Source organism: Ostrinia furnacalis, unplaced genomic scaffold, assembly GCF_004193835.3.
Source record: "Ostrinia furnacalis isolate ACB-3 unplaced genomic scaffold, ASM419383v2 OfSCF3056, whole genome shotgun sequence".
Lineage (NCBI taxonomy): Eukaryota > Metazoa > Arthropoda > Insecta > Lepidoptera > Crambidae > Ostrinia > Ostrinia furnacalis.
The window spans coordinates 638,959-666,586 of record NW_021133295.1 but is presented as its reverse complement, the minus strand read 5'-3'; the positions used below and the strand labels follow the sequence as shown (position 1 = coordinate 666,586).

Here is a 27,628-nt window from a genome sequence, read left to right as displayed (position 1 = left end):
CGAGTTGCGGTGCGAGTAGTGGTGTAGGTTGTGGTGTGAGTTTCGGTGTGAGTTGTGGTGCTACATGAAGGCGGGCTCGTTTGACGCGGTGCATGGTGCGAGTTGCGGTGCGAGTTGCGGTGCGAGTAGTGGTGTAGGTTGTGGTGTGAGTTGTGGTGCTACATAAAGGCGGGCTCGTTCGACGCGGTGCGTGGTTGGTGAGAGTTGTGGTGCGAGTTGCGGTGCCACACGAAGGCAGGCTCGTTCGACGCGGTGTGTGGTGCGAGTTGCGTTGCAAGTTGTGGTGCGAGTCGTCGTGAGAGTTTCGGTGCTAAGGGCAGTGCTACACGGAGGCGGGCTCGTTTAACGCGGTGCATGGTGCGAGTTGTGGTGCGAGTTGCGGTGCGAGTTGTGGTGCGAGTTGCGGTGCGAGTTGTGGTGCGAGTTGTGGTGCGAGTTGCGGTGCGAGTTGCGGTGCTACACGTAGGCGGGCGGACGGGGATCGCGCGCGGTTGTGACGCGGCGCGCAGCGGGCCCCGGCCACGACCAGCCGTTGTCGCTCAGCGCCACCAGTCACACGGGGCCTGCCCATTCTGTGCTGTCCTGGAACCGATAGATTTTTTATTTATTTATTTATTCATATTAAGAAGGCCATGGTTTACTTAATTGATTATTTTACAATTAATAACACTTGATAACCACTTATCCACAGATAGAATTGTCGTGGATATTTAAATGGCAATGCCAGATTTTGTATGGAAGGTGGCGTCTTTTTTTTTCGCGCGGCCATCGACCAAACTTTATTTTTTTATTACAAAATAGTGTAATAAACCAAACGTATTATCGCATGTATACCCCTAAACTCAGTCTGAACTGAGTTACGAGCATTAGAAGTTTGATGATTATCATACTAGATTTGCTTTTTGCGCGCAAGTTTTGTAAGAAATTGCAACAAAATATTGCGCAATTTTTTTATTGCGCTGATTCTGCTGCATACTGATGTTTGGAGCCTTTAATGGATGATATTGTTTGTTTACACATACAATGTCACTATTTTGTTGCAATTTCTAATGCTCGTAACTCACTTCAGACTAAGTTTAGAGGTATACATGTCATAGTAAGTTTGGTTTATTACACTATTTTGTAATCAAAAAACAAGGTTTGGTCGATGGCCGCGCGAAAAAAAAAGACGCCAATTTCCGGCATTGTCTTTTCATCATCATCACCATTATTTCAGCCTCAGAACGTCCATTGCTGAACATAGGCATCCCCCAATGCCCAAACCCGTTCTCCGGACACGGCCTGAGCTGAGGCCCGAGCCTACCGTGGCGCCCTCAGGCCGCGTCCGTAGTCCCCTCGGGCCCACTAGAGTGAGCCCGCCGTAGACTGGACTTTGGTCCAACACCGCGGTTGGCAACCCTCTAGTTGGGTTCGCCACTGATCGGGCGCCTTATGCGCTCGATACGGCCCGATCGCGTACGTCGGTTTGCGACCGGCCACCATTCACACATTCTATGCTGTCGTGGAACCGATAGATTCTACATGTATCGGCGGCACAGCAATCGTAATCTTGTGTAATTATTATAAGAGCGGTTTTGCAACAAAATATAATGATATGCTGTCGACAGTACCAATCGGGCATAAAGAGTCGGTTGAGATACTATTTATGAGGCTGCGGCCGCAGGCGATGGTTGTGCATCTCCATTTGAGGGCTTAATGTGAGTTTACAATTTACATCAAACGTCACTAGCGAGAGCGTGTTAAAAATATAAGAGATTTTAGTTCTTGAAAGATTCCGCTAGGGGCGCTCTACAATCCGTCATACATTTAATGTAATTTTTTTGCGCGCTCACTAGTGACGTACGTTTGATCTATTTTTATCGAAACATAAAATCGTTCTCCGTATTTCTTGGCTATTTACTACTGGAGATGTTCACCATATGACGCATAGGGCTCTGCGGCGTAGCAGAGTTGGCGCTGACAGTTGAACCATCAAGGAATTCCAATTGAAAATCAATTAAATAATCCTCATCCTCATCTTGGCTACTTACTACTGGCGTTATACCTGTGATATGTTCACCGTGGAATCAATGGTTGCACGAAACTTATATTGAGAATCAAAATTGTCACGTTGTCGTTTAATTTGAAGTTTGAGTATCGAATTTTGTCGAATACGCAAACGATTCGAAGACGAAAGTTGTTCAAGCTAGAGGTATGCCTTGCCTTGGCCGTAAGTGACGGTTGTGCATCTACATTTAAACTATATTTCGAGAAATAAAAACATCCTCCGTATTCTTGGCTACTTACAGGCGTTATACCTGTGAGATGTTCATCGTGGGATGCATAGGGCTCTGCGGCGCTGCATTGGCGGTGGTCGTACGGCTAGCACGAAAAACTTACGAGTTCGAATCGTTTGCGTATTCGAATCGCCATCAAAAGATTTAGTACGAAAACTACAACAGCGACCTTGTGAACGTGTCGTAGAGTGAACTTAGTATCAGAAATGGTTGCACGAAACTTATATTGAGAATCAAAATTGTCACGTTATCGTTTAATTTGAAGGTTGAGTATCGAATTTTGTCGAATACGCAAACGATTCGAAGACGAAAGTCGTTCATGCTAGAGGTACACGCCTTGGCCGTAAGTGACGGTTGTGCATCTCCATTAAACTATCTTTCGAGAAACAAAAGCATCCTCCGTATTCTTGGCTACTTACTACTGGTGTTATACCTGTGAGATGTTCACCGTGGGATGCATAGGGCTCTGCGGTGCGATTGAGTTGGCACTGTCAGTTGAACCATTCATCATCAGTTAAGGTGATCAAATTCAAAACCGTGGAATAAATCGTCGTTTTCCGTAATTTCTTGGCTACTTACTACTGGTGATATATTGAGATGTTCACCGTAGGGTGCATATTCATAAGGCTCTTCGGCGCAGCAGTTGGCGCTGACAGTTGAACCGTAAGGGCGCCTTCAAATGAGACGCGAGAATTAGGGATTGATGGTGAAGACGGGTATTAGTCAGTGTCACTTTGGTAGTGGTGCTTCTAAAAATTTTATGAAAACTAGTAGCAGCAAGCACGTCTCAGTGCTGCCACTGCAGCACTTCCTCACGTGTCTAATATTAAGGCGCCCTTAAGATGATCAAATTCAAAGCCGTAGAATATATCGTCGATTTCCGTATTTCTTGGCTACTTGGCCTTGGCCGTAAGTGACGGCTGTGCATCTCCATTTAAGCTATCTTTCGAGTAACAAAAGCATCCTCCGTATTCTTGGCTACTTACTACTGGCGTTATACCTGTGAGATGTTCACCGTGGGATGCATAGGGCTCTGTGGCGCTGCATTGGCGGTGGTCGTGAAGTAACCGCCAGGCCGTGGTCTTAAGTGACGGTTGTGCATCTTCCTTTAAACTATCTTTCGAGAAACAAAAGCATCCTCCGTATTCTTGGCTACTTACTACTGATGTTATACCTGTGAGATGTTCACCGTGGGATTGCATAGGGCTCTGCGGCGCTGCATTGGCGGTGGTCGTGAAGTAACCGCCAGGCCGTGGTAGTAAGTGACGGTTGTGCATCTCCATTTAAGCTATCTTTCGAGTAACAAAAGCATCCTCCGTATTTCTTGGCTACTTACTACTGGCGTTATACCTGTGAGATGTTCACCGTGGGATGCATAGGGCTCTGCGGCGCTGCGTTGGCGGTGGTCGTGAAGTAACCGCCAGGCCGTGGTCTTAAGTGACGGTTGTGCATCTCCATCTGAACTATCTTCATGAACTCTATCTGTGCTGCTAGCTTTTGGACCTCCTCCTGTAATTAGAGAAGTTTATGTTAATATTCTTTTCGATTGGGTGGATTCGAGCGCGTCTTCGTGGATAGCATTATTTATTCAAGCAAGTTCTAATCCGATGAGATCCGTAAACGAACTAAAGTCACTGACATAGCCCGACGGATTAGCAAGCTGAAGTGGCAATGGGCAGGGCACATAGTAAGCAGAACTGACGGCCGATGGGGTAGCAGGTTCTGGAGTGGAGGCCGCGTACCGGAAAACGCAGCGTGGGACGTCCACCCATAAGGTGGACCGACGACATCATAAAGGTAGCAGGAGAGCGCTGGACCAGGCCGCTACCAACCGGGTAACATGGAAAGCATTGGGGGAGGCCTATGTTCAGCAGTGGACGTCCTATGGCTGAGATGATGATGATGATGAAGTTCCAACCCAAGTAAGTGTACCTTGAGCTCCTCGTTCTCCTGGTACAAGTCGGGCGGCTCGTCAGGCACCAGCCCAATGCCGTTGAGCGACGACGACGCCGGCACGCCCCGGGCCCGAGCCCGGCTGTCCCAGGTGTCGCCTGTGCCGCGGACTACGCGAAGCACCTAGAGCATTACAATAGAAAAACTTTCAATATTAAAATTATTATCTCCACTGATGGATTTATGAACGAGATATAAGTACAGTAAAAAAGGTAGCCCTAAAGGGGCCACTTTACATGTCTCCTTATCTTTTGGGCATTAGAATAGAAAAACTTTCAAAATCAAAATTATTATCTCCACAGATGGATTTATGAACGAGAAATAAGTACAGTAAAAAAGGTAGCCCTTAAAGGGCCACTTTGTGACTCCTTATCTTTTGGGCTCTACCAGCGCTTCGAGACAAACATTATGGCAAGTGCTGAGAAGAAACGCCGGAACAAACTCAGTGACATGCTAACATCGCCATACTAACAGACTCAGTTTATTGCCACAGTAAGTACATAAAACAACAAAACAAGAACAATTACTGAGCGCCATTATGCTCAACATTTATCTTTACATGCTTGCAAGCAGGGTTGCCAGGTGTGCGGCTTTAGCCGGACATGTTTGGCTTTTACGGTCTTGTCCGGCCAAATATTGTGTTGTCCGGCTTTTTGTTTGGTTGCCGCACCAGGCGGAAGTCGTGCCACAAAATAATGTGAAGCGCACGCATCAGGATGTTGGTTAGCAACTGATGATGAGTACTCACTCATGAGCTGAAACCACACTGAACCACAGTCACATGTCCGGCTTTTAGGGTGAAATGTCCTGCCAAATGAAGCACAGAGTTCGGCTTTTGTGATTTTAGACCTGGCAACCCTACTTGCAAGGGCATGTCAAGAAGCTGGTCTTTCGCTGACGCCCTTACTTTTGGCATCGCGAATCCCATAGCTCCGTCAAGGTTTTTGTTTTTGAACTTACTTCTTTCAGGGAAAGTTGTAGCATTTAAGCCGTACAATCAATATTAAAATAAATTAAAACTCATTTTTACCTTTGGCAAGAAAACTAACAGCACTGTAGTGGATGTAGACAACTGGGTTCTGATGAAACCCAGCAGGTATTTGATGTCTGGTCCAGCTCTTGGCAAGATTAGTAAACTGAAAGAAAGAAATAAAAATATTTCATCATGTAATAATGAAAGTAGGTACATTTTCGGATTGAAATGGGCATATTATGAGCATTGAATTAGATCAGGGTTCTCCAAACTTTAAGGCGATTAGAGTCCTCAATGACCTTGAGCGTTTGACCTTCACGCTTCGCACAACACCCGCGCGCCCCGCACGAAAACTCCGATTTGACACCAATCAAAAATACACGGGCATAGGTAGGTACAGAATAGAAGCTCTTTCTTCATACATTACTGCCTATTATTTTAAACTTGAATTGATGAACCTTGATGTCGATGTCATTCAACCCAGGCGCAAGTGATCGCCCGAAATGTTCTAAACTAGCGCACCGTATAGTAAGGTATTTATATTTAACAAAAATTACAAATCCATGAACATTTTGTATGGGATAATATTTTTTATTTTATTTTATTTAGCTTACAATGTATGTTGTGTGTAAAGTATGTTTGTTCGGGTGGAATTTTGCAAGATGAATTAGTTAGACCCATTTCCTGACGACAACCGATTGAGTTAAAATTTCGGATACACATGCAATTCGGATGACAATGCAATATTATGATGACATGGAGCTGATCTGATGATAGAGCTGGAAAGTCAGTGACCCCATAGGAACTCCGGAATAAAACGACTCCATCGAGTTGAGGCTCGTTTGATTTGTATTTATTTATTTACATTAGGGTTTACATAGTTACGGTAAACTACTTTACAAATCACGAGTACCTACTTCAATTCTATATGTAAACAGGGTCTGATGATGGAGCTGGAATGTGGCCATAAGAATTCTTCGAATTATTACGAGCTACATTAAAGAAAAACGATGCTACTACGCCGTAGTAAATTCCGCATCATAAATACTAAAATGCTTAAATTAAAATTAAAAGAAAAACATTCTTTATAAAACAAGGTTTTGTATGCTCTAAAAAGAATAGAATAAAAAATAAAGATTCTATCATTACTCAATTTATATGACTAAAAGCTCGTCGCGAGATTTACTTGTGTAAACAAAAATACATTCATAACGTAACTTAATTTTAAAGTAAATCTAAAAAAAACACGGATAGGTAAATAATAGGTACATCTACAAGAACTTACCTAAATCTCGTAACAAGCTTTTAGTCAGATAAATTGCGTAAGGACAGAATCTAGGTATATAATAGAAAAAGACACGTTCCAAATTAGTGAAGGAATGTTAGATAGATACTTACATCACTGCATTCATTTTCAAAGCTCTCATGGCCGCATATTTCATCGAACCATTTTTTCGATGCATTTTCATAAACTCAATCAGATGTCGTTATTTATGTCGGTATATATGCGTGAAATAAAGACTTTGAATTACGTATTATTGCATACTTATCATCTTTTATCTGAGCTTTTATCTCAAGAATAAAATTGTCATTTTGACAAAATATTTCCCATACGGAGACTTTCAATAGGCCAATTTTATTCTCCATTTAAAAGTTTCGATGCATTCAAAAATCATAAAATAACTATAAAAATAAGGTTCATAGTAACCAACGAAAAAACAGATCAGGTTCCTAAGTCAACGCGCATATATTTTTTGGGTTCCGAACCTCAAAAGGAAACAACTAATTATTTAACCCTTATAGGATTACTCTGTTATTCGTCCGTCTGTCTGTCAAGACCCTTTTTTTCATATGTATAGATAACAGCACTTAACATAAAAAATATGGTCTCAATGTCGACTTTCAGTAGCAACAACAGGGTCAACAACAACAAAAGCATGAAATAAATTAATTTTCACTAAAAATTAAAACCAACTCCAAAACAAATTACCAAACCGTAGGCTGCCAGTGCTACCACCGACTCCGAAAATATCAATCATGGTATAAATTTGACCTAGTAAATAAATAACGGAATATATTTTCTACTTTTACTTATCTAGTGCAGTTTGTTTTGGAGTCGATTTTTTTACACTAATAGATTCTATTTAGGTAGATAATAGCGTCCAAGCATGCCTTAATTCAATCGTATCGTCTGACTGAACGTACTCTATGAACAACTCTGACATAAAATATATTGTCAAACAAAGGCTGGGTTGCACCATCTTATTTTAAATTTGACAAAAGTCAAATATCTGTCAAACTCCATACAAAAAAACACCGGTTATCGCCAAAGCTACGGTCAAAGTTAGGTCACGTCAGGTGGTGCAACTCAGCCAAAGAAAAAATTCATTTTGATCGCTAATGTCAGTTTGCAGCGAGTAACACAACCTCCCCGTCTGAAGGCCAGCGGCCGACTGCCGCCCGCACCCCGCGAAGGCCCCCTCAACAGCAAAACGTTCGGAATTTATCAAAAGTAAAATTTATGAATGAAAGTAATGTTCGATTGAAAAACGCAACGTGTCATTTAAAGATTAAAGAATTCTTAATCTATTCGTGCAAAAATCTTTAAAATTAACATAGCCGTTTGGGAGGAGTAGGGAATTGAAGTAAAAAATCGATGTCCCGTATTTATTTTTTTAATCCACAACAAAGAGACGTAGGAAAAATTCAAACGTGTCAAATGTAGTCCTTGAACTGTTGTATAACATATATTTTTTTCAACTATTTCTGTCCAGCAGTAAAAGAGGAGTAGGCTTTACAAAATGACCATTTTACGCGGATTGAGGACACTAATCGCCTTAATGCCTTAGGCCTTAGGGACCTACGATTACTTGAGTATGTTTCAAGGGACAAAACAGTTTTTATTTTTCAGCATTCCTGATCAATATAACAAGTCTACTTCGACTTTGTCACCTAGGTTATTTTATCCATGGGCCATCAAAGGACATCAAAGTTTCGCCTGGAGTAAATTTCGATCACCTGGGTGAACTAATTAATGGAATAGACCAACCACTAATGCAGGAACTAAGTAATTTTCTTAAAAAAAGTACAATAAGCCTAGGCGCAGACCATCGATTCTTCGTCGGCCGATAGTTTAGTCGGGCAGTTGATCAGTATGGGCATGTATGGAAGTGCGCACATTACGTTGATTTGATTTGGCCGATTCTTCATACAAATTAAAATCGGGCCCAACTAAAAATCGGTGGTCTGCGCCTAGTCTTATACTTACTGGAAAGCGATCATAAGAGAGTTGACAGTAAATATGTTGTATATTGCGATAGAGATGAGCCTCGCCTCGTTGTACAAGCTCTCTGCATGTCGCACTCTGTAGCAGACGCGAACGCCCCAAAGCAGAAACAATATTTCCCCTGAAAATTATATTGGTAAATGTTACTAACAAAACTTGCACGCAAAAAGCAAATCTAGTATGAAAAATCATCAAACTTCTAATGCAGCATAATCAAAACTCAGTTCAGACTGAAGTTAGAGGTATACATGCCATAGTAAGTTTGGTTTATTACACTATTTTGTAATCAAAAAACAAAGTTTGGTCGATGGCCGCGCGAAAAAAAAAGACGCCACCTTCCATACAAAATCTGGCATTGCCATTTGGTGTGACACACTTCATAGTTTCTTGTATTACAACTTGCGCGGGCCCGCATTCAAACTGCGCTGCTACTGCCCCGCGTTTGGTCTGCCGAAACCTTTAGCGTTTTCAAATTAGAGGCGTGAGGAAGCGTTGCTGTAGCCCCACTATAGTTTTCGTATAATTTCTACTTGACATATTTGTTACTTCCTCAGGATAATAATAAATAAATAAATAAATAAATAAATATTAATTTTGTTCCGATCTATCTGAAGAACTCAATGATTATCTAAGTATTTATGGTATCAAGTTTAAGTTTCCTTTAAACTGGTACCATTTTCAACCGACTTCAAAAAAGGAGGAGGTTCTCAATTCTACCCGTATGTTTTTTTTTTCTATGTTTGTTACGCTATAACTCCGCCAATTATGAACCGATTTGAACAAATCTTTTTTCGGCGTATAGGTAATACCTCAAGGGTGGTCCCATTTAAATTTAATAATAAAAAAAACAACCCCCAAGGGTGGAAAATTGGGGATGAACTTTTTTATACGCAATATCTCCGCCGATTATAAACCAATTTGAACGATTATTTTTTTGTTGAATAGGTATTAACAAAAGGGTGGTTTCATGCGAATTTGAAGAAAATATTTCACCCCCAAGGGTGGAAAATTGGGGATGAACTTTTTTATACGCCGATCTCCGCCGATTATGAACCATTTTTTTTTGGTCTCAGTGTACTGCCTACCTTCAGTGGTAACATCGAGGTAATAATTAGTTAACTAAAAAGCAAGAAATAAGAATTTTTTTTTAAAAATAATAAAACCGACTCCAAAAAACCTACACTAAAACGTAGAAAAATAATTACTAATTACCTACTTATTTTCCAGCAGTGGACGTCATTTGGCTGAAACGAACGAACGAAGACAGTACTAACTTATCTGTAATGATTTATCTAATTTCTACACTCTCGAGCTAAAGTATGGAATCATTCTATTCGTTGTCTCGAGTGATCTTTAGAACTGAATGACTGTGAAGATTAAATTAAAATTTTTATAAAAAAAAATAAAACCGACTCCAAAAAACCTACACTAAAACGTAGAAAAATAATTACTAATTACCTACTTATTTATTAGGACGAATTATTAATATTTATGTAGGTATACCATGACATGACTGATACTTTTGGAGTCGGTGCAGGCAAACTTTACATGTTTCATAATCGTGGCACCGACTCCAGAAGTATCAATCATGGTATACCTACATAAATATTAATAATTCGTCCTAATAAATAAGTAGGTAATTAGTAATTATTTTTCTACGTTTTAGTGTAGGTTTTTTGGAGTCCGTTTTTTTTTTTTTTATAAAAATTTTAATTTAATCTTCACAGTCATTCAGTTCTAAAGATCACTCGAGACAACGAATAGAATGATTCCATACTTTAGCTCGAGAGTGTAGAAATTAGATAAATCATTACAGATAAGTTAGTACTGTCTTCGTTCGTTCGTTTCAGCCAAATGACGTCCACTGCTGGACAAAGGCCTCCTCCAAGGTTTTCCACAATGCACGGTCCTGCGCTGCTCGCATCGAGGCTCTTCCCGCGACCTTACGTAGGCCTGCCCACGCTACGTCTTCCAGCTCGTTTGGAAGACGTAGTATTGTCTATTAGTAAATAAAATATTACCTATAGCTAAACTGTGGTCCCACCAATTGTATGTGCATTGTTTGAACTTGAGACCTTTGTTGTCAGTTATCTGGAAATAAAATTAGTTTGTTTAATTTCATATCAGCTAAATTACGTCCACTGCTGGACAAAGGCTTCCCCCAAGGATTTCCATAACTACCGGTCCTGCGCTGCCCGCATCCAGGTACTTCCCGGGAACTTCACCAGATCGTCGGTCAACTTAGTGGGAGGCCTGCCCATATTACATCTTCAGACCCGACTTGTTAGGCCTCAGCCTCGAATTTAGCGGGCAGCGGCGCGGGAGCGGCGGCGGCGCGGGAGCGGGGCGGGCAACGCAGACCCGTTCTCCAACAAGCGGGCAGCTCGCGCGGCACTTTAGCGGCGAAATGTTGTGTTCGGGGTTGTGTTGTCGAGATATTTGTTTTAATTCGCGAACGAAATGTCTGAACAACGGCGACAATTTTATTTCGATTCTTTATTCCTAGCGCTCGATTTATTGTGGGCAAAAGAAGACGCCGCGCCGCTAGACTGGAGTGCGCCGCCCGCTCGTTGCCCGCTCCCGCGCCGCTGTTATCGAGAACCGGTCTATTTGATTTTACGCATAAGATCCTGCCGCTCCCGCGCCGCCACCGCCGCCGCCCCGCTGCCCGCGAAATTCGAGGCTGAGGCCTTATAATAACTGTGACATTTTCTTCATCATCATTTCAGCCGCATGACGACCACAGCTGAACATAGGCCTCCCGCATTGATTTTCACATCGCCCTAGGAAGCAGCCTGCATCCAGCGCCTTCCTGCTACTTTTATGAGGTCGTCTGTCCACCTGGATGGACGTCTGACGCTGCGTTTTCCGGTACGTGGCCTCCACTCCAGAACCTTGCTGCACTATCGGCCTTCAGTTATACGTACTATGTGCTCTGCTCATTGCCACTTCAGCTTGACATAAATTTCCTGTGATATTTTTAATGCATAATCTAATTTGGGACGTGTATAATTGCCCTGGAAGAGACTTAAGTACTAAATAAACTATTTCATAATCATCAACTTACAACTTCAGCATCAGGTGGAGAGGACAAAGTCCAAGTACAAAGGTAGACCAGCATAATGAGCAGTATCGGAGCCATCCATTGCAGCAGTTGCTTGTCAGTCAGTTTCAGTTTATGGGCTGACTTCACTCGGTATGTCAGTGAAACCCTGACAATAAAAAACATCATGAAGAATACAGGATAGAATGAATAACTATTATTAATGGTTCCCTATTTGCATATAATTTTAAGCAATAATATACATACAATGGCATAATTCAATTATGCATTGATACTTCTCATAATATTACATTTTTATATGTAAAAAAAATAAAAAGCTAGGCTTAGGGGTGGCCCACCTTGGGTTCCCTAATAGGGGCTAAAAATAGGTATATTATCTAAGTAATATTATGTGAAAAAAATTATGCCAAAGTATATTAGTACCTACTAAATATATTATGTCAAAGAAAGGGATCCCTTACGTACTAACAGGTTTTTGTCTGAATTTATAGTAGTTTACCTCCAAGTCTTCATGAGCAAGGCAGTGTAAGTTATGCAGAAACCCATGTGGCGAGTCCATTTTGTAGCAATGCATGAATATCTATCAAGTACTGGGAAAATTGCTGCCATCTGTAAAAGAATAAATAATATTAATTATGTTGTTGTTCTTTAGATTAACTAAAATATGTCTAATAAAATAAAATCTGGTGCCAATGTTTTACAGAGCAGGCAAAGTATGAAATATAACAGCGTGCGCTATGTTCTCAGATAATAGGTACTCGTATGCAAAGATTTATTAAGCAGAAAACCACTGATAATATTTGGTGTTACGGCATTTGATCTCCTTGATCTCATTTTGATCTGAATATGTCAAGTTACCAGTAACTCAGTATGTAAAGACAATATGATAAAACTAAGTACCTAATTGTTTACGTTTATTGCTGATAATCTAGCTTAATTAGCAATTACATACCTCCATGTACATTATAGCACAACCTAGCAAGGTGATTGAGAGAAATACAGGGCTGGCCACACGGAAGACCTTCACACGACGGTGGTGGCGTGTGTAGATCGTCAGGCATACTGTCATCACCGCACAGCTTACTGATATTACTAGTAGTGATATCCTGGAAATTACAATATAGTATTAAGCCATAAAGCCGAACTAGTAATTAATGAGGGTTTATAACCAGTAGAGACAAAATTTGAATGTTTTTAATACTTTTAATATACTCAACGCCTAGTAAACTTGTAATAAACTTACCGGAATGGCCAGTTGTAAGTTGCAAGGCATGGTTCCGGTCCTTTGCATGATTCGCATCCTGGCTGGCATTTTAAGCATTCGTAAGGTTCACTCCAGTTTTCCACACCGTTTTCTTCAAACTCTTGGTATGCAACTAGAAAAACGAATTATATTTAGTTATAAGTTTTATTTAAACTTTTATAAAGTTTACCGGCAAAAAAAACAAAACAAAGCAAGCAAACATTACACTGAGCACTATTTGAACGACTGTCTTACAAACGTCACACAAGAAAAAAAACTAAAAAATTAATCATGGCATTGGACTTAACATAGGCCAAACTTGCACTGTAATCTACCTGCACAACAAATATTATACAGGGTGGAAACGATAAGTGATCTCATTCGATTATTTATAAACTATACAAGATATCGAAAAACTGGTTACTGATCCTGAAAGTGCTTCACGAGCTCTATCCAACGGTACTAATAATATGTTACAAAATTAACTGGATTTATCCGAAAATTAAATGTTTTCAGCCTCCATACTAAATGTACGCCAGCCAAACAATATTAGAAGTATTAAGTTTTTTATTAAATAATAAACACATAAAATGAACTCGTAAATTGCATTCTTATTTAAAATTGTTCTTGGAAAACATTGGTTTTAGACTTTACTTGCTATAATATTATCAAGACATGAGTGCCATGACTGTGGCTCTACAAAATGTATGGAAACTGGAAACATTGCATTTTCGGATGGATCCAGTTTATTTTGTAACCTATTATTGGTACCGTTGGATAGAGCTCGTGAAGCACTTTCAGGATCAGTATACAGTTTTTAAATATCTTGAATAGTTTTTAATATTATGTGGTTTTGCTAAATGTATGGAAGCTGGAAGCATTGAATTTTCGGATAAATCCAGTTTATTCTGTAACCTATTATTGGTACCGTTTGAAAGAACTTGTGAAGCACTTTCAGAATCAGTAATCAGTTTTTCGATATCTTGTATAGTTTAGAAATAATCGAGTGAGATCACTTAACGTTTCCATCCTGTATAAAACACTAAACAAACCTTCTACTAATGATCCATTAAATCCTTCTGGATGATTTGTGGAGTAATATCCTGGTCTGCACTTGCAAATATACAACCCACGCGCCCAACCGGCATGCCGTGCACTTATTTCTCGATTTGGTCTATATTCACACTGAAAGAGATTATACATAAGATAATAATTAAGTAACATCAGCAGAATTGTATTTTTCTAGACATAATTTATGTAATACTTACATAAGTAGTTTCGTTTGGGCACTTGTGCGTACCATGGAATGAATAAATCTGATTGCTACAGTCATCTTCAACTTCTGCTTCACATTGATTTATTTCCAAATTAGATATATCAATATCAAGGGAGACTACACCTTTCAAACTGAAAATAAATGTTATCTAAAAATATGCCTTTCTGCAATGTAATTGCAACAAGATTTATTTAAATAATTGTTAAAATCTTACCCTCGAACTGTTGAGACTGGAACAGTGTACGAGAGTAGCCACCGTTTTGCTTCACAACTGTAATAAGGATACGTCCACCAGCCTTCCATTTGGACTCCAATCGGAGAAGGCATAAATTTGGATGAACGAAGAGATTCACTATTGTGTGCCGAAACGTACCTGTTGTAAAAATATTTACATTGTTTTCAAAATGTTTGCTTTTTTTATGTTGGCTTGAAGTGTACAGTTCCAAATTTATATTGATTTTTTTTTCGGCGGAACGTTAAAATAAACATGAATTCTGTTTGCGGCTTTGCGCGGGAAACATCAAAGTAGGTTGAGTGAACTTAGCGGAGAAACTTTAGAACTTTAAAAATATTGTTGTTTAACAAGTTTGTGTGAAATTATTTAAAATATTTGTTTTTTTACCAAGGATATTCAGGGTCAGGCGGTTTTTCCAGTTGTGGTGTTACCACGGGCACCGGTTCCGCAGTGCCGTAGCGCTCCCAGGCCACCGCACTGTTGACCACCCCGTCGGACCGAAGCGCCAGCGCTCGAGAGCCCACCGCGCGTTCTGACCCCATCACCAGCCCTTGAGATACTGCCATTAGGGTTTCTGGAATGAAGTAAGAATAATACGTTTGTTTACTTTTTTAATGGTTTTTGTAAGAAGAGCTTAGTTTTTTTAGGCTAAACTTGTATCTAGTTAACTTTTTACTTACTTACCTACTAGCTAAGCTACTAATGTATAGTATGAATGTGATTATTTTTTCAGAAAAATATCGAAACGTAATTTACCAATGATATCTTGAAGACAAAGTAGATAAATCTAAACTCGGTTACAACAGTAAGCAACCGCATGAGTAGGCAAACATTACCAACTTTGAAGTTAAGTTTTGGGTTTCGATTTCGACTCGCTGGCTTTCTAGTTCGGGTTGACCACTGCGTCTGCATCAGACAGCCGTCAAGTCAGTCGGGTGCATTACGATCAAAGCAGGTACAGTTCTCTAAAATTATCTAAATTTCGTAAGGGCTTTTAGGACAAGCTACACGATAACACGACCGACGTCACGATTGCCGTATAATAGAAACTGTTGTGTATTCAACGGAGAGTACCTACGTGTTCTAGGGTGCATACCGCGTCTTAGCAGTCTTACTAGGTAACAAAATTACAATATTATATTATAACGTAACTAGAGCTATGAAAAGTGATGAAAGAGATTAGAGATGTAATAGAAATAGGATCGTAGAAATTGTAGGAAAACTTTAAATGCTCTTTTGTACAAGGAACAGTTTAGCTACTTTATTTATATACTTACTGATAGCAGAAGGTTTGTACAGACAGACAGACCCTCTCTGCATTTAATGGTTCCTATTGAGAACGGTAATTGATATGACCTAATTCATCCGATTGTCCGATTGACTTATGAAAGCCACTAATATGTGGAGTTCTATTTAATAAAAATAGGCAATAATTGGGTCAGCTTTCAAATGTCACGTTTGCCTGCATTCAGACGCGTCATAGGTGCGCTCGTATACATAGCATACTCGTAGAATTGGTATTTGTGTATGAAATATAAGCTAAACTAAACCGTTATTAATTTTATTATATCTTAAAACTACACCAAAATTTATGTCGATAGAATGTGGACGTAATATGGTAGATAATGTTATACAAACATGGGATGTTACTTTTCAAGTAGGTACCCTCATGAGGAAAACGTTACTGTTTGATTTTTATTTACTGAGACCCATGTATACTTTTTCGTCCCGTTCTGGGAAATATTGGAGACTCAACAATCGAATTTGTTCAACATGATTTCGCGATATTGAGTCTCTCACAGAGGCGTAGGCGTTAAGAATCATAAAAGGAAAGAGAATGCAATACTATATCACACGTCCGTGTACTGATAATGTCAAATCATTTACATTTAAATTAAATCTACAGCGTTACATTTCAGTACGCTGAAATTACATCTACTTCCCCAACCCTACTCTCCATAATGGTCATTTTTAACGCAATGATATTTATTACGCCTGGATTCTCTGAAAAGCATTCAGCCTGTTTTTATACGTGTTACCTTTTCTTCTATTGTTACATTCTATGTTAGGTCATTCATTCTGCAAGTTACAGGTAATTTTTGTAGAGTGAAAGTTTATCAGATTCCCAAATGATTCTTCCATAAACATTTTTCATTCATTCCGATGTAATGTACTCGTCCTAGTGATTAGAGACTTTCATGCAAGTCTTATATCTACAACCGAACTGATCCAAAATTACTGTGATCAAATCAAACAAGTGGACCCTTGTACCTACTTACTATGTAACGAACACTTTATTTGCACTATTATACCCACAGGGAAACTGCAAGGCTAGTCTCAAGTTCCCAACAACATTACCCGAAGACTCGAATGTTTTGAACCCTCATACCCAAAACGATATTATCAGCATGAGCAACAGATACCAGGCCAAGATACTAGGCGTGATGTTTTTCAATACTAACCAGCAGTCTCCAACCCCAGCTGATGAAGCACGTTCGCAGCCAGGTCTGCGCGTGCTTTCACCGTGTCCCAGCGCGCCGCGTGCAGGGGAGCGCGTAGTCTTCCGTACCGATGCGTCACGCATAGAGCGCCAGTCGCGCCCGATGCCACTGCGTGCACTAGTCGCAAAGATGACTCTACATCTTCCTGAAAAAGTGAAAGAACTGTCAGAATTAAGCCATCTTCATATTTATTACATAGGATAAGCTAAATGTCGATGTAGGTACTTAGAAGAGCTACTCTGCCAACTCAGTGAAATTAGGGAAAACTCTTTTGACCTTCATCAGCCTTTCATGGTCCTGGGAATGACCATACTACCAGCCCATGTATTTAGGTAGGGTACATAAGGTTGTCCGCTAGTCCCAATTTCCCAAAAGAAACTCAGTACTGTAGTCGGACTTTAATTTAACCGGCTAGGTGTTTTACAAGAGCCATATTAAAATTTTATGTGCTCTTAATAAGACCGGAGCGGTGACTACATTGTTGAGGTTACGGCTAAGGTAGGTTTACGACAGTTTAAACTAGGCACTATTGATTTTACGATTAAGTATATCAAAATTATTCTTGATGCACATGTGGGACAGTGAGTTAATTTCCATGTTAAGTACATTCCCAAGTAACATTTTACTCCATTTAAGAGTTCAATAGTCGTTCACATGTACTCCACAAGCTGTGTATGTCAGCTGTATACGAGCTGTATAGCTTGCTATAATGCTTTTATAGAACCAGTTTGGGCACAAATTAGACAGCTTTAAGTTCACTATGGCTGTACATTAGCAGTATAATAGCATTATAATAGCAGTTTAAGTAGTAACATCGTACTTAAGGCTGACTTACGGCACTGTATGGGACGCAGTGTGAACCATACAACGTACGTGAGGACAATAAAGAGTAACAAGTGGCTAAATGCACAGCTTTCAAAGTTATAAAGTCCGACAAAAATAATCATTTATGCAAATAATAACACGGGTTTTAAATACTTAATAATGTTAATGCCATTGGGAATGCAACTTTATCGTGAAATGTATACATATTTACAGCTAAAATATTTACGCGCCTCTGTAAAAACGCGATATTCATTTTAAAATATTTAAAACTGGCTGAGAGGAAATCTACAATTTTCAGTTTTTGATATTGGATTGGCATTATAATTATATTACGGTAATTAATTATAACATGAAACCAAAACTCAATCGCTCTATCTGCGAATTTTGTGATAAATCTGCATTAATTTTGGAGATTTATTTGGTAAATATTTTAGGTTATGTAGAACAAAATGGTGGAAATGAAATACGGCTATGTGAACTGTTATAACTCCAATTTAATGCGGTGAGCGTATATTAGCTTCACATGTGTTCTGTTAGAATTAGGGTTTCTGATTTCTCGACCTATTTTTTTTCTCGAGTTTCGAGAATTCTCGAGGCCAAAGTCTCGAGTTTTCTCGGGTCTCGAGTCTTTTAATGAAAACTGCTGAAATCGGTTGAAATTTAATAAAAACACAGGTTTTTTTAATCTAATATACCTACTTTTATGCACAACAATCAATATTAGAATTTAGTACCACTTATTTTGGTAAGGAAATAAACAAAAAATAAAATCTTCTTTCATAATAATATTTACTAATAATCATAACAAAAGTCATAAAGTCGCGTGCACTTTAAGGATAAATAACAATAAAAATCTGGAGCTACAATTGAATCACTTGTTTTCTAAAGAACACAAGTCCAAATAGCAAAATTACTATAAATAAAAAAATAAATTTTCAATTTTTTTTAGACTAGTCGATGCCACGCTTCCACGCAATCTATGCACATGTCGTGGCAGCTTTTAATTAAGGCTACACTATGAAAACGTATTGTTTTCAATGTTTTTTCCAGTTAATTGTGTGTGTCTTGTTAGCTGTCCTTAAATAAATAAATAAATAGTTTTTTTTATGAACAAAAAAAACTTTTTATTACATTTTTAAATTTCCTACAGATTACGACTTGAATAAACTTTGCGAGAAGGTACGAGTACCTAACCTAACGTCTGTTAGGTAAGGTAACTGTCTAGTTAACAAATTTTTCAGTCAGATTAAACATACATAATAAATATAGCATACTTGTTGGTGAACATTATTACTTAGTTTCAATTAAGATCATGACTTGCAAATCAAATCAGTTAAAAAAGGAAAGACTAGGCCAGTCTAAAAGCAACGTTGACCTATTAAATAATAAAAAACTTACTTTTGTCTAAGAAAATCGGCTTTCAAGAATATTAAAGCTTCAAAATCGAAACTCGAGAATTCTCGAGCTCCGGCAATTTTTTTCTCGTCTCGAATGAAGACAAATTTCTCGAGTTTTCTCGAGTTCGAGAAAGCTCGAGCAGAAACCCTAGTTAGAATGCTGTTATCTATAATATGAAGTTCCACATTTGTACCACTACAGCGCTAATGTCTATAAATTTATTCTAATGTGAACTTATGTACAGCTTTAAGATGTACCTAGTTCAGGTCAATTGTGTATCTTTAATTCTTTCAAATACTGAAATTTTAGAGATCCGCAATAAAAATTATTAATGTCCGTTAAATCACCTAGCCCAGGTACTAATAGTCAAGTATGAATACCTAAAGCATCAGACGGTAGTGTTCCCGGTTTAAATTCGTTTATTATGCTTGACAATTTATTCAAAGCGGAATGAGGAATACGATTTTCAATAGCCCATGTTCTTTTTTTTTTTTGCGAAAGGTTAAATAATTGTCCAAATCAAAATGGTATTCACTATCACAAGAACTGCAATCATCACACTCTGATATCTGGTATATTTTGAAGGGAAATTTCAGGTTCAGGCATAATATTTTCCTCTGCATCATGTACAGAACCACCATGAACAACTAAAAACAGGCTTGGGGAAATGTGTAATAGAATATCACATTCACATTCATGTTCAGCTTAAAGCAAATAAGAGTAGTACTTGTGGACAAATAAACTGCTATTGATGTTAATGGACAACACATATAGTCCTTTTAACAGCCTACAGTGTACATGCGAACCATTGAAACACTTTTGTACAGATAGTAAAAAAAGGTTATTTTAATTATCACAAACAAGTCCTACTACAGCTACTAGCTGTATAACAGTCTAAAACAAGTAAACATAACAGCCTTTGGCTTTATAAATGACCACGTGTGTTCTATTAAAATGCTAGCTCTATAACATCGTACAAGTAGGCCGTTAAACAGCGGTTGCCGTATCTCTACCCTCCTATAATGCTCTTAGTCAGATGGCTGACTAAAGGATAGTTGTTAGAGTATTATAACACCAACAATCGTATAAAAGTATAACTCTACACTAGTCTACACTCCTATAAGTCCCTTAGACAGGTATAGGTGTAATTAATTGCAATAATACAGCTTATACATCACGAGTGAACTGTACTAATGCTTTAAGTACACATTGGAACTAAATGTGAACTCTTAAATGGAGTAAAATGTTACTTGGGTTGTAACTACAAAGCGAACGTTGTAACTGTTAATTAGTTACCTACTGTTAGAGCGAGGTTTAAGAATCCTCAATCCATACTTTAGTTCAAATATCTGTGTCACAACACTGAACGCTTTCAGGAACCTTCGTTAGTACCCATTTCCAAATAGATCTTTAATTCCCAAAGGTAGAAATTAGGTGTTATGTTTAATTTACATCGAGGATGCCGTGTGTTCCCTAAATGATGCGTATAACGCCTCTGTGTCAACAACAGGGGCCCATTTGTAACCGTCCCTAATTAAGGAAACCGACATGTGACTCCCAAAATTTACGAGTGGCGAAACAGCTAACGTATCGTTGCGTTTTGATTGTCGCAGAGCGTTTAACATTAATTGTGCTCTGGCATTAATTAATGTGGCTACCGACAGGATGATTTGAAGCAGAAACGGTAATAGATTTAGATTCAAAAATAGTTTCATGACCGATGGCGATGGTTACAAATAATTTAGGCAATTTGTATCCGGGAATTTTAGAACTTGGATAATACACTGAAAAATATGCATTTTTGATTTGCTTCGATTCAATAGGTGTACACTTGCAACTATAAAGCTTAAACCTACTAGGTACCTTTGTTCGACTTAATTGGATTACATTTCATTCAACGTAAAGAGCTACCCACACCATAATAAACACGTCTTAATTTTCTAATTACTGACTAAGGGGGCATAAAGATAAATATTTACTTGCGCTCACTTGTAATGGGATATGCCCCTTGACGACGATCCGTGTCGGTTAAGTAATTAACTGGGATATGGAGGTGTTCGCTGAATGTCAACTATTACACAGTAGCAGTCCCTAACGAGTTCCGAATGAGCCGTGCAGCTGTCGGGAAAGTTTCTAAGTTCATTTATCTCTAATTTCCTCTGCTCAGACGTGTGTGGAGGGGAATTATTTGCGGGAATTGATTTAAATGTTTGCCAAGAGGTAGGTATTTATCTATAGCTTCAACTCCTTAATTTATTTATTATTGATTACACTTATTTAAAAAAGCTTCTAAAAGTACTCTCAGGCCAAAATCTTGGTCAAGTTTGGTTTACAAGAGCAATCACAGGTTTTAATTGATTTCTGGGTACTTCTCATTTACACTCAAATTTGATGGTCACACAGTAATAGTTCATAAACGGTATAAGTTAGAACAATAACTTTGAAATCAGATGATAAAATATCTATTTAGCTACATACAAAATAAATTTTATCGTAATAGAAGCAAAAATAATACGAAAAAATCACATGAAACGATACAAAACGGGGACATTTTTCGCGTTCTCATCGTGTCACACCTTCGGTTGCAATGAAACATTTGGTTACTGCATTCACAATTTTCATTCAATTTGTGTGTATCATATACTAAAATCATCGTAATTAAATATACTTTCCACACAACAGTCAAAAAAATATCTTCTTATAATTATTTTGAATTGAGAAAGCGAAATACGTTGGTCACACGATTTTAGGTACCTAAAATTTTGAGTAATAATACAAAATTGCCGTTAAACCGAACACTAGCAACCAATCACAGCATTCTATTCGGTTAACGTCAGTCGCGCTTCGACCATTGGGGAGGTGAGATAGGTCGATCGTCGCTTCGCGAAAAAAATACGTAACTTTTTGTGATTATCCATAGACATACCGTCGCTTGCTTGAACAATATTTTCTACCTCTAAACTTTAAACAATTTAATTGAAACTTTGCCATTGAAAACTCAACATGTTAGACTTATTTGTGTAGTATTCAACTTGAACCGTTAAATTCAAATTTAAGGATAATTCATAAAAAACTAAAATTTTCATCACCTTCGTGGCATCACCTTCGTGGTGTTTTATACACAAAGGTGATTTTAGGCCACGAAAGTGATTTCTTGCAATGGTTTATTTCAAAATATAGTGACTGGTGTTGTATGTTATGTATGTTTTTACAATATTTTAATAACTAATAAATTATACGTGGTTGGTAGAGATCAGTACATCAATAAATAAATAAGGGCCTCGTATTTTTGTTGTCTGTCTGTATGTATGTCTGTATATGTGACTGTGTAGGTATCTGTTTGTAAGATAAATTTAATCTGAAGTTTGAGTTATAAAAGATTGGAATAAAAATTATTTTTGAAAAACAAGCTTTTAATGCGCTAAAAAGAATAAAATAAAATATAAATTGTTTCAAACCCATCAACTTATTACTTTACTCACTTTATATGACTAAAAGCTAATCGCGAGGTTTACTTGTACAAATAGAGGCTTGGCGACCCCCCAGGAGGTCGCGACCCACAGGTTGAAAATCACTGATATAGGCCAACGTACTCTTTAAGACGAATTAAATGAGCCCAAAGTCAACGGAGCTGTGTCGCTTTATTGCGGAGTTCCTATGGCCACCTTCCACTCCATCATCAGACTGGTTAACATATAAGTAGGATTGAAGTCATACTCGATGAGGTAGTGTCGCTTTAGTGCGGAGAATTCGTATGCCCACCTTTCAGCTCCATCATCAGACCCTAGTTATCATATGTGATTGAAGTGCTCGTCAATACGAATTACCAATCTTGACGAAGTTGTGTTGTTTTATTACGTAGTTATTATGGCTACCTTCCAGCTCCATCATTAGACCCTAGTTATCATTATAGGATTGAAGTTCTCGTCAATACGAACCAAATGAGCCCAAACTCGATGAGGTTGTGTCGTTTCAGTGCGGATTTCCTATGGCCACCTTCCGGCTTCATCATCAGACCCCGGTTACCATATAGGATGGAAGTTCTCATCAATACAAATCAAATGAGCCCAAACTCTATGGGGTTATGTCGTTTTATTGCAGAGCTCCTATGGCTACCTTCTAGCTCCATGTCATCATAATATTGCATTGTCATCCGACTTACACATGCATGAAAAATTTCAGCTCAATGGGAAACCGGGAAGTTGGTCAATTTTAAGTTGCAAGATTTGCCTACACCAGACCTGTGAAAGTAAATAAAAGCTTGCAATAATAATAAAATACGAGGCCCTCTGGCCAAAATAAAAAATATATTTTTGTTGAGGGACTGATAATCAGTAAGAGTTCTTTTTTATTGAGGTTCTAAATCCGTTTTTTGCTTCTTTAGCATTTCAGAATGCCACCAGTGTCACCCTTAAAACCAATTGCGTAGAATCTTGTAACTTAGTAGATGAGTTAATCGGTAAAATTGTATCTTGTATTTAAGTAGGTACCTAATAGTATGTTATTGCTATTTATCTATGAAAATAAGACAAAATATGTGTTATATAAACACTTAAGAGTCATTTACAGTAGTAAAGTTTGAAAAAATAATTGCTGTGAAATACAGAATCACTTTCGTGGCATCAAAAAATTCAAAACGTTAAAGCTTCCAAACGAGACTCACTATTTGACTGATTTACTGAGAATACAATCTTCACATCAAACGCTACAATTTTTGTTTGCAAAAAGTTCAAATAAGTTAGAAATAAAATTTGCCACGAAGGTGACGATGAGAACCGTGGCGATGAGAAATACCCTTCTCAATTCAAAGCCTGCCAAGGATTAAACTTTGATTACACGTGATCGGGAATGACTTTGGAAACGATTAACTCGATGTAAACAAATAAATTGGACGGATATCCGAAGTAGGTACCCATGAGAAAGTGTAATCGAATTTTTTGCCGAATGTAGTTTAGAATTATTTTTCACACTAGGTTTTCAGTTTTAACTTGAAATAAGTGCAAATTAAGCAAGTCATTATAACTGTATAATAATTTCATAAAAAAAAATCGTATCTACCTTCTTTGACTAAGATGTCGGAAAACTTCTGTGCGAGTATCTAGCGAACGTCGCAAAGGTCAAACTGATTCCATAAGTAAGTACCTAGGTAATTTAAGTTATCCGCTTCAGAATAATTAGAATTGAACTTCGAGGAGCTCATTAAAATACTCTCAACGGTATCGGCACACAGACCTACTACTACAAACCTAGATAACTAGTACCTAAATCACGGTCAAGATTTCGACTTAATATTAGTAAAGTTTTGATTTTACTTAGATCTCCATGTCTTGGAAACTATTACCTAAATGTAGATTTGGGACTTACTCAACTATCATTGAAGTCGAACTGTCCATCCTGGGTAAACTGGAATTACATTGATGGCTAAACAGGGAACAAACGGTGAGTTTTTTAATATTTGTGTTTTCCATAATCGACATTGTGATTCCTAATGAGTCCTTTTTCGATGGGTTCTACTCTCTGCAGCGAAAGTTTGTATGTCTGGATGTTTTTTACTCTTTCACGCTAAAACTATTGAACGGATTGTTTATATCCCAGATTAACATATAGGCTAATGATTTATGACGATCTGTGACAAACTAAATTTAACGCGGGTGAAGCCGCGGGCAAAAGCTAGTTAGTAATAAGTACGTAAACATATTAGTATTGTGATTGACGTAACGTGTCTACATGAACGGTTTGTAAGGGCTAAATGTGTACCAGCACTCGGCCCCACTCGGCCAGGCACAAGGGCCCTAAGCTATTTGAAGAGCCACCCTTTACCTAAATAAACGCATTTTCCATAGAACGATATGAAAAACTTATAGGTACTACAGGGATATAGCCTTATGAAACTTGTACAAAATTAGGCGGTGTCCTACTGATTTGATTTCATGAACTTTAAATCTATAAATTTCCCTGATAAGCAAGAAAAGCAAGTGGAAAATGTCTAATAAAGTCTAAAGTGTGAAGTATGTTTGAAAGCAATATGTTTTAAAGTCCTGAATATTGATATGTAGGATTTGTTACAGTCTTTTTAATAAGGCATAATAGCGTAAGTAAATAGGTTGATTTTATTTGCCAATGGTAAACAGAGAATAACAAAATGAAAAGTGAGCCTATGCTATCACTTTAGTACACATCCTTGCGTGTGCCTAAATATCTCTCTAGGTAGGTACTCTCTAAATATTTTATCTTTGTCCATATAAAAACGGGACACATACTTACCTATTTTATGGTAAAGAATTTTTACGATTTATTTTTCCTTCCACGATTTCTTATCGGAAAATAAGTAGGATATGGATACGACCGTTCTGTCCTACTTACTAACATTTAGCAGCGCTATACTTGTTGCCAAGTTAGAGTTACGTTACGATCGTACCTTTATGGCCAACTGACTCCAGGGTTTCCACTTAAAAATTCGGTTTGTTCGCTTTTCTACTTAGAAATTAGTACAGGAGAGAAATCAAATACCATTTATTTTTCTTCACTTAAAATACCAATAAAATTTTGATTATCTGAAAAATAATTAGCATAGACACACCCTCCTATACTTACCTATGTAGAGACACAGCCACCATAGCGCTCAGCCGAATAATGACAAGTAGAGTCAGTTGTAAAAAGTTTGGGGCATGAAGTTCGACCCGACAAATATTAATTTAAATCATATTTTGTATTTTTTAGCTAACTCTGACATTTTAAGATGGCTAGATGCGAAAATGTTTACTATCCATTTATTGATACATCAGCAACCCTATTAACTTGAGATTACGTCTCCATCGCGTTCAGCAGTCCGATTTTACCGCGAACCCAACCGGACTATTTCTAGGGTTGACAAAGTACAAAAACTCCAAATATACCCTGCCTGAGACCCTGCCTTAACTTTTCTAAGCTGCTACCTATCAAAACATAATGCTTTAACCCATTTTTAAAATTAATTTAGATTCCTATGTTGTGATTGTGAAAGTAACCTATCAGGCCTACTATACTACCAACTGCGAACTAAAATTCCTCATATTCACAATGCGCCGTCAAGGAAATCTGTACATAATTTGGTGGCAAAAGGTAAAATTATTTCCATGACTATAGCATGCATGGCAACCCTGAGCAATTGCACACGGCTATCACATCACCAGGCGGCTTGCGCGCTGGCTAGATTCGGCTATTCTCGAGTCTGCAGCTGGCAGCGTGCGGTATTGCCTCTGAATTCCCAGATTTGTGGAAATTGTGGAACTAGAAGGCAGAACTTAGGAAATTGCAAGTGAAACGTTATGCGACTGCCTAGATTGCATAGCAGTCCGCGTTATAAAGTAAATTCAGAGGTACTTCATTCCTTTTAGAGATTTTGGTATAAGTATGACGTATAATAAAAGGCATTTTACATTTTATTTCTACGACACTTTGCCTGGTGTAAGAAAATTATCATATTTTGATCAATTTATAATTTAATTATGAAAATGTTTCGTGTTACTGAAATCCTTTAAGTTACTTGGACGTTTTCTTAAGAAATAGTCTTAGAATAATGGACTCCCGCTATATACTTCCCATAATCCCAGTAGGAATCCCTGGATAAGGTTAATGGTCGTGGTTTGAGGCTATTTTCCTTAAGCGCCTACAATTAATAACTGCTTAATGTTCAGATGTATTTATGGATAAGTAAGTATGAAAACTTTAGTTTCAGAATTTGCTTTGTATCGTATTAATAGCCACGTTAGCGTATCGCAATTAACATTAACTTATTTGTTTCCTATATTGAAAGAAGTGAACTCGTCATGCAATCATAAGAGAGGGTATGTAGGTAGGTATTCATAAGAAACGCTTGCTTTTCATGTCTTCCTAATGTGACATAAATCATTCGCGGCAGATGTAACATGCATGACATGTTTTATCTTACAGTATATTGACGGAATCGTGTGATAGAAGTAACATGTTCTATCATACATAAGGGTATTGAGGGCATCGTTTGATAGGACCGGAAGCGCGAAAATCTCCATTTTATTTCGGCTTTTTGCAAAAGATTTGCGATGCCTATTGGTAAAAGAAATCGTATAAATTGGTCTTGGGTGGACATGGTGTGAAGATATTATGTGAGGAAAGAAGCTAAACGTGAAGTAGCTGATTATGTGAATCATTCGTAGGTATCTACAGCCAAAAATTGGAAAATAAGTGCAACGTTGCGTCAGTGTTATTGAAGAGGCATCTCTGGGCAAACTTGCTTCATCATATTATAGTTAGTCAATATCTTTATTGCATAAATTGCGTCTTCACTCAAGAGCCAATCCTATTGGCAATTAATATTTTAATAAAAAAAACCGTCCGAAAAGATGCACTAAAAAGTAGAATAGAAAGCAGGCTGGCAAACTAAAAAATGCACTATAGTAGAAAAAACCTAGAATTCGGTTAAAAATAGAGATCAAAGGACTAAGAATTTGTCTTCTCACCCGGTATGTGGTGGCATTGGCATCGGATGTTGGGAGCGCGAGCAGCGCGAAGGGCAGCAGCAGTGCACTCGACACGCGCCGCGGCCCCCCCATGTCGGCGCACCATTCGCGCTATAGCGCG

At 38.3% G+C, this 27,628-nt stretch overlaps 1 protein-coding gene across 1 annotated transcript; it reads right to left on the bottom strand.

Annotated features, from left to right (window-relative positions):
• Positions 1-21: 21 nt before the first annotated feature.
• Positions 22-27,628, bottom strand: LOC114357145 (probable G-protein coupled receptor CG31760). The gene is made up of 16 exons (XM_028310640.1): positions 27,508-27,628; positions 16,769-16,952; positions 14,694-14,880; positions 14,286-14,444; positions 14,064-14,202; positions 13,848-13,980; positions 12,796-12,928; positions 12,505-12,658; positions 12,052-12,161; positions 11,556-11,700; positions 10,510-10,579; positions 8,471-8,609; positions 5,260-5,365; positions 4,209-4,352; positions 3,627-3,785; positions 22-582 (listed from the first exon to the last, which is right to left on the bottom strand). Exons 1-16 carry the CDS (start codon positions 27,598-27,600, stop codon positions 553-555), a joined length of 2,085 nt encoding a protein of 694 aa, XP_028166441.1. The 5' UTR covers positions 27,601-27,628; the 3' UTR covers positions 22-552.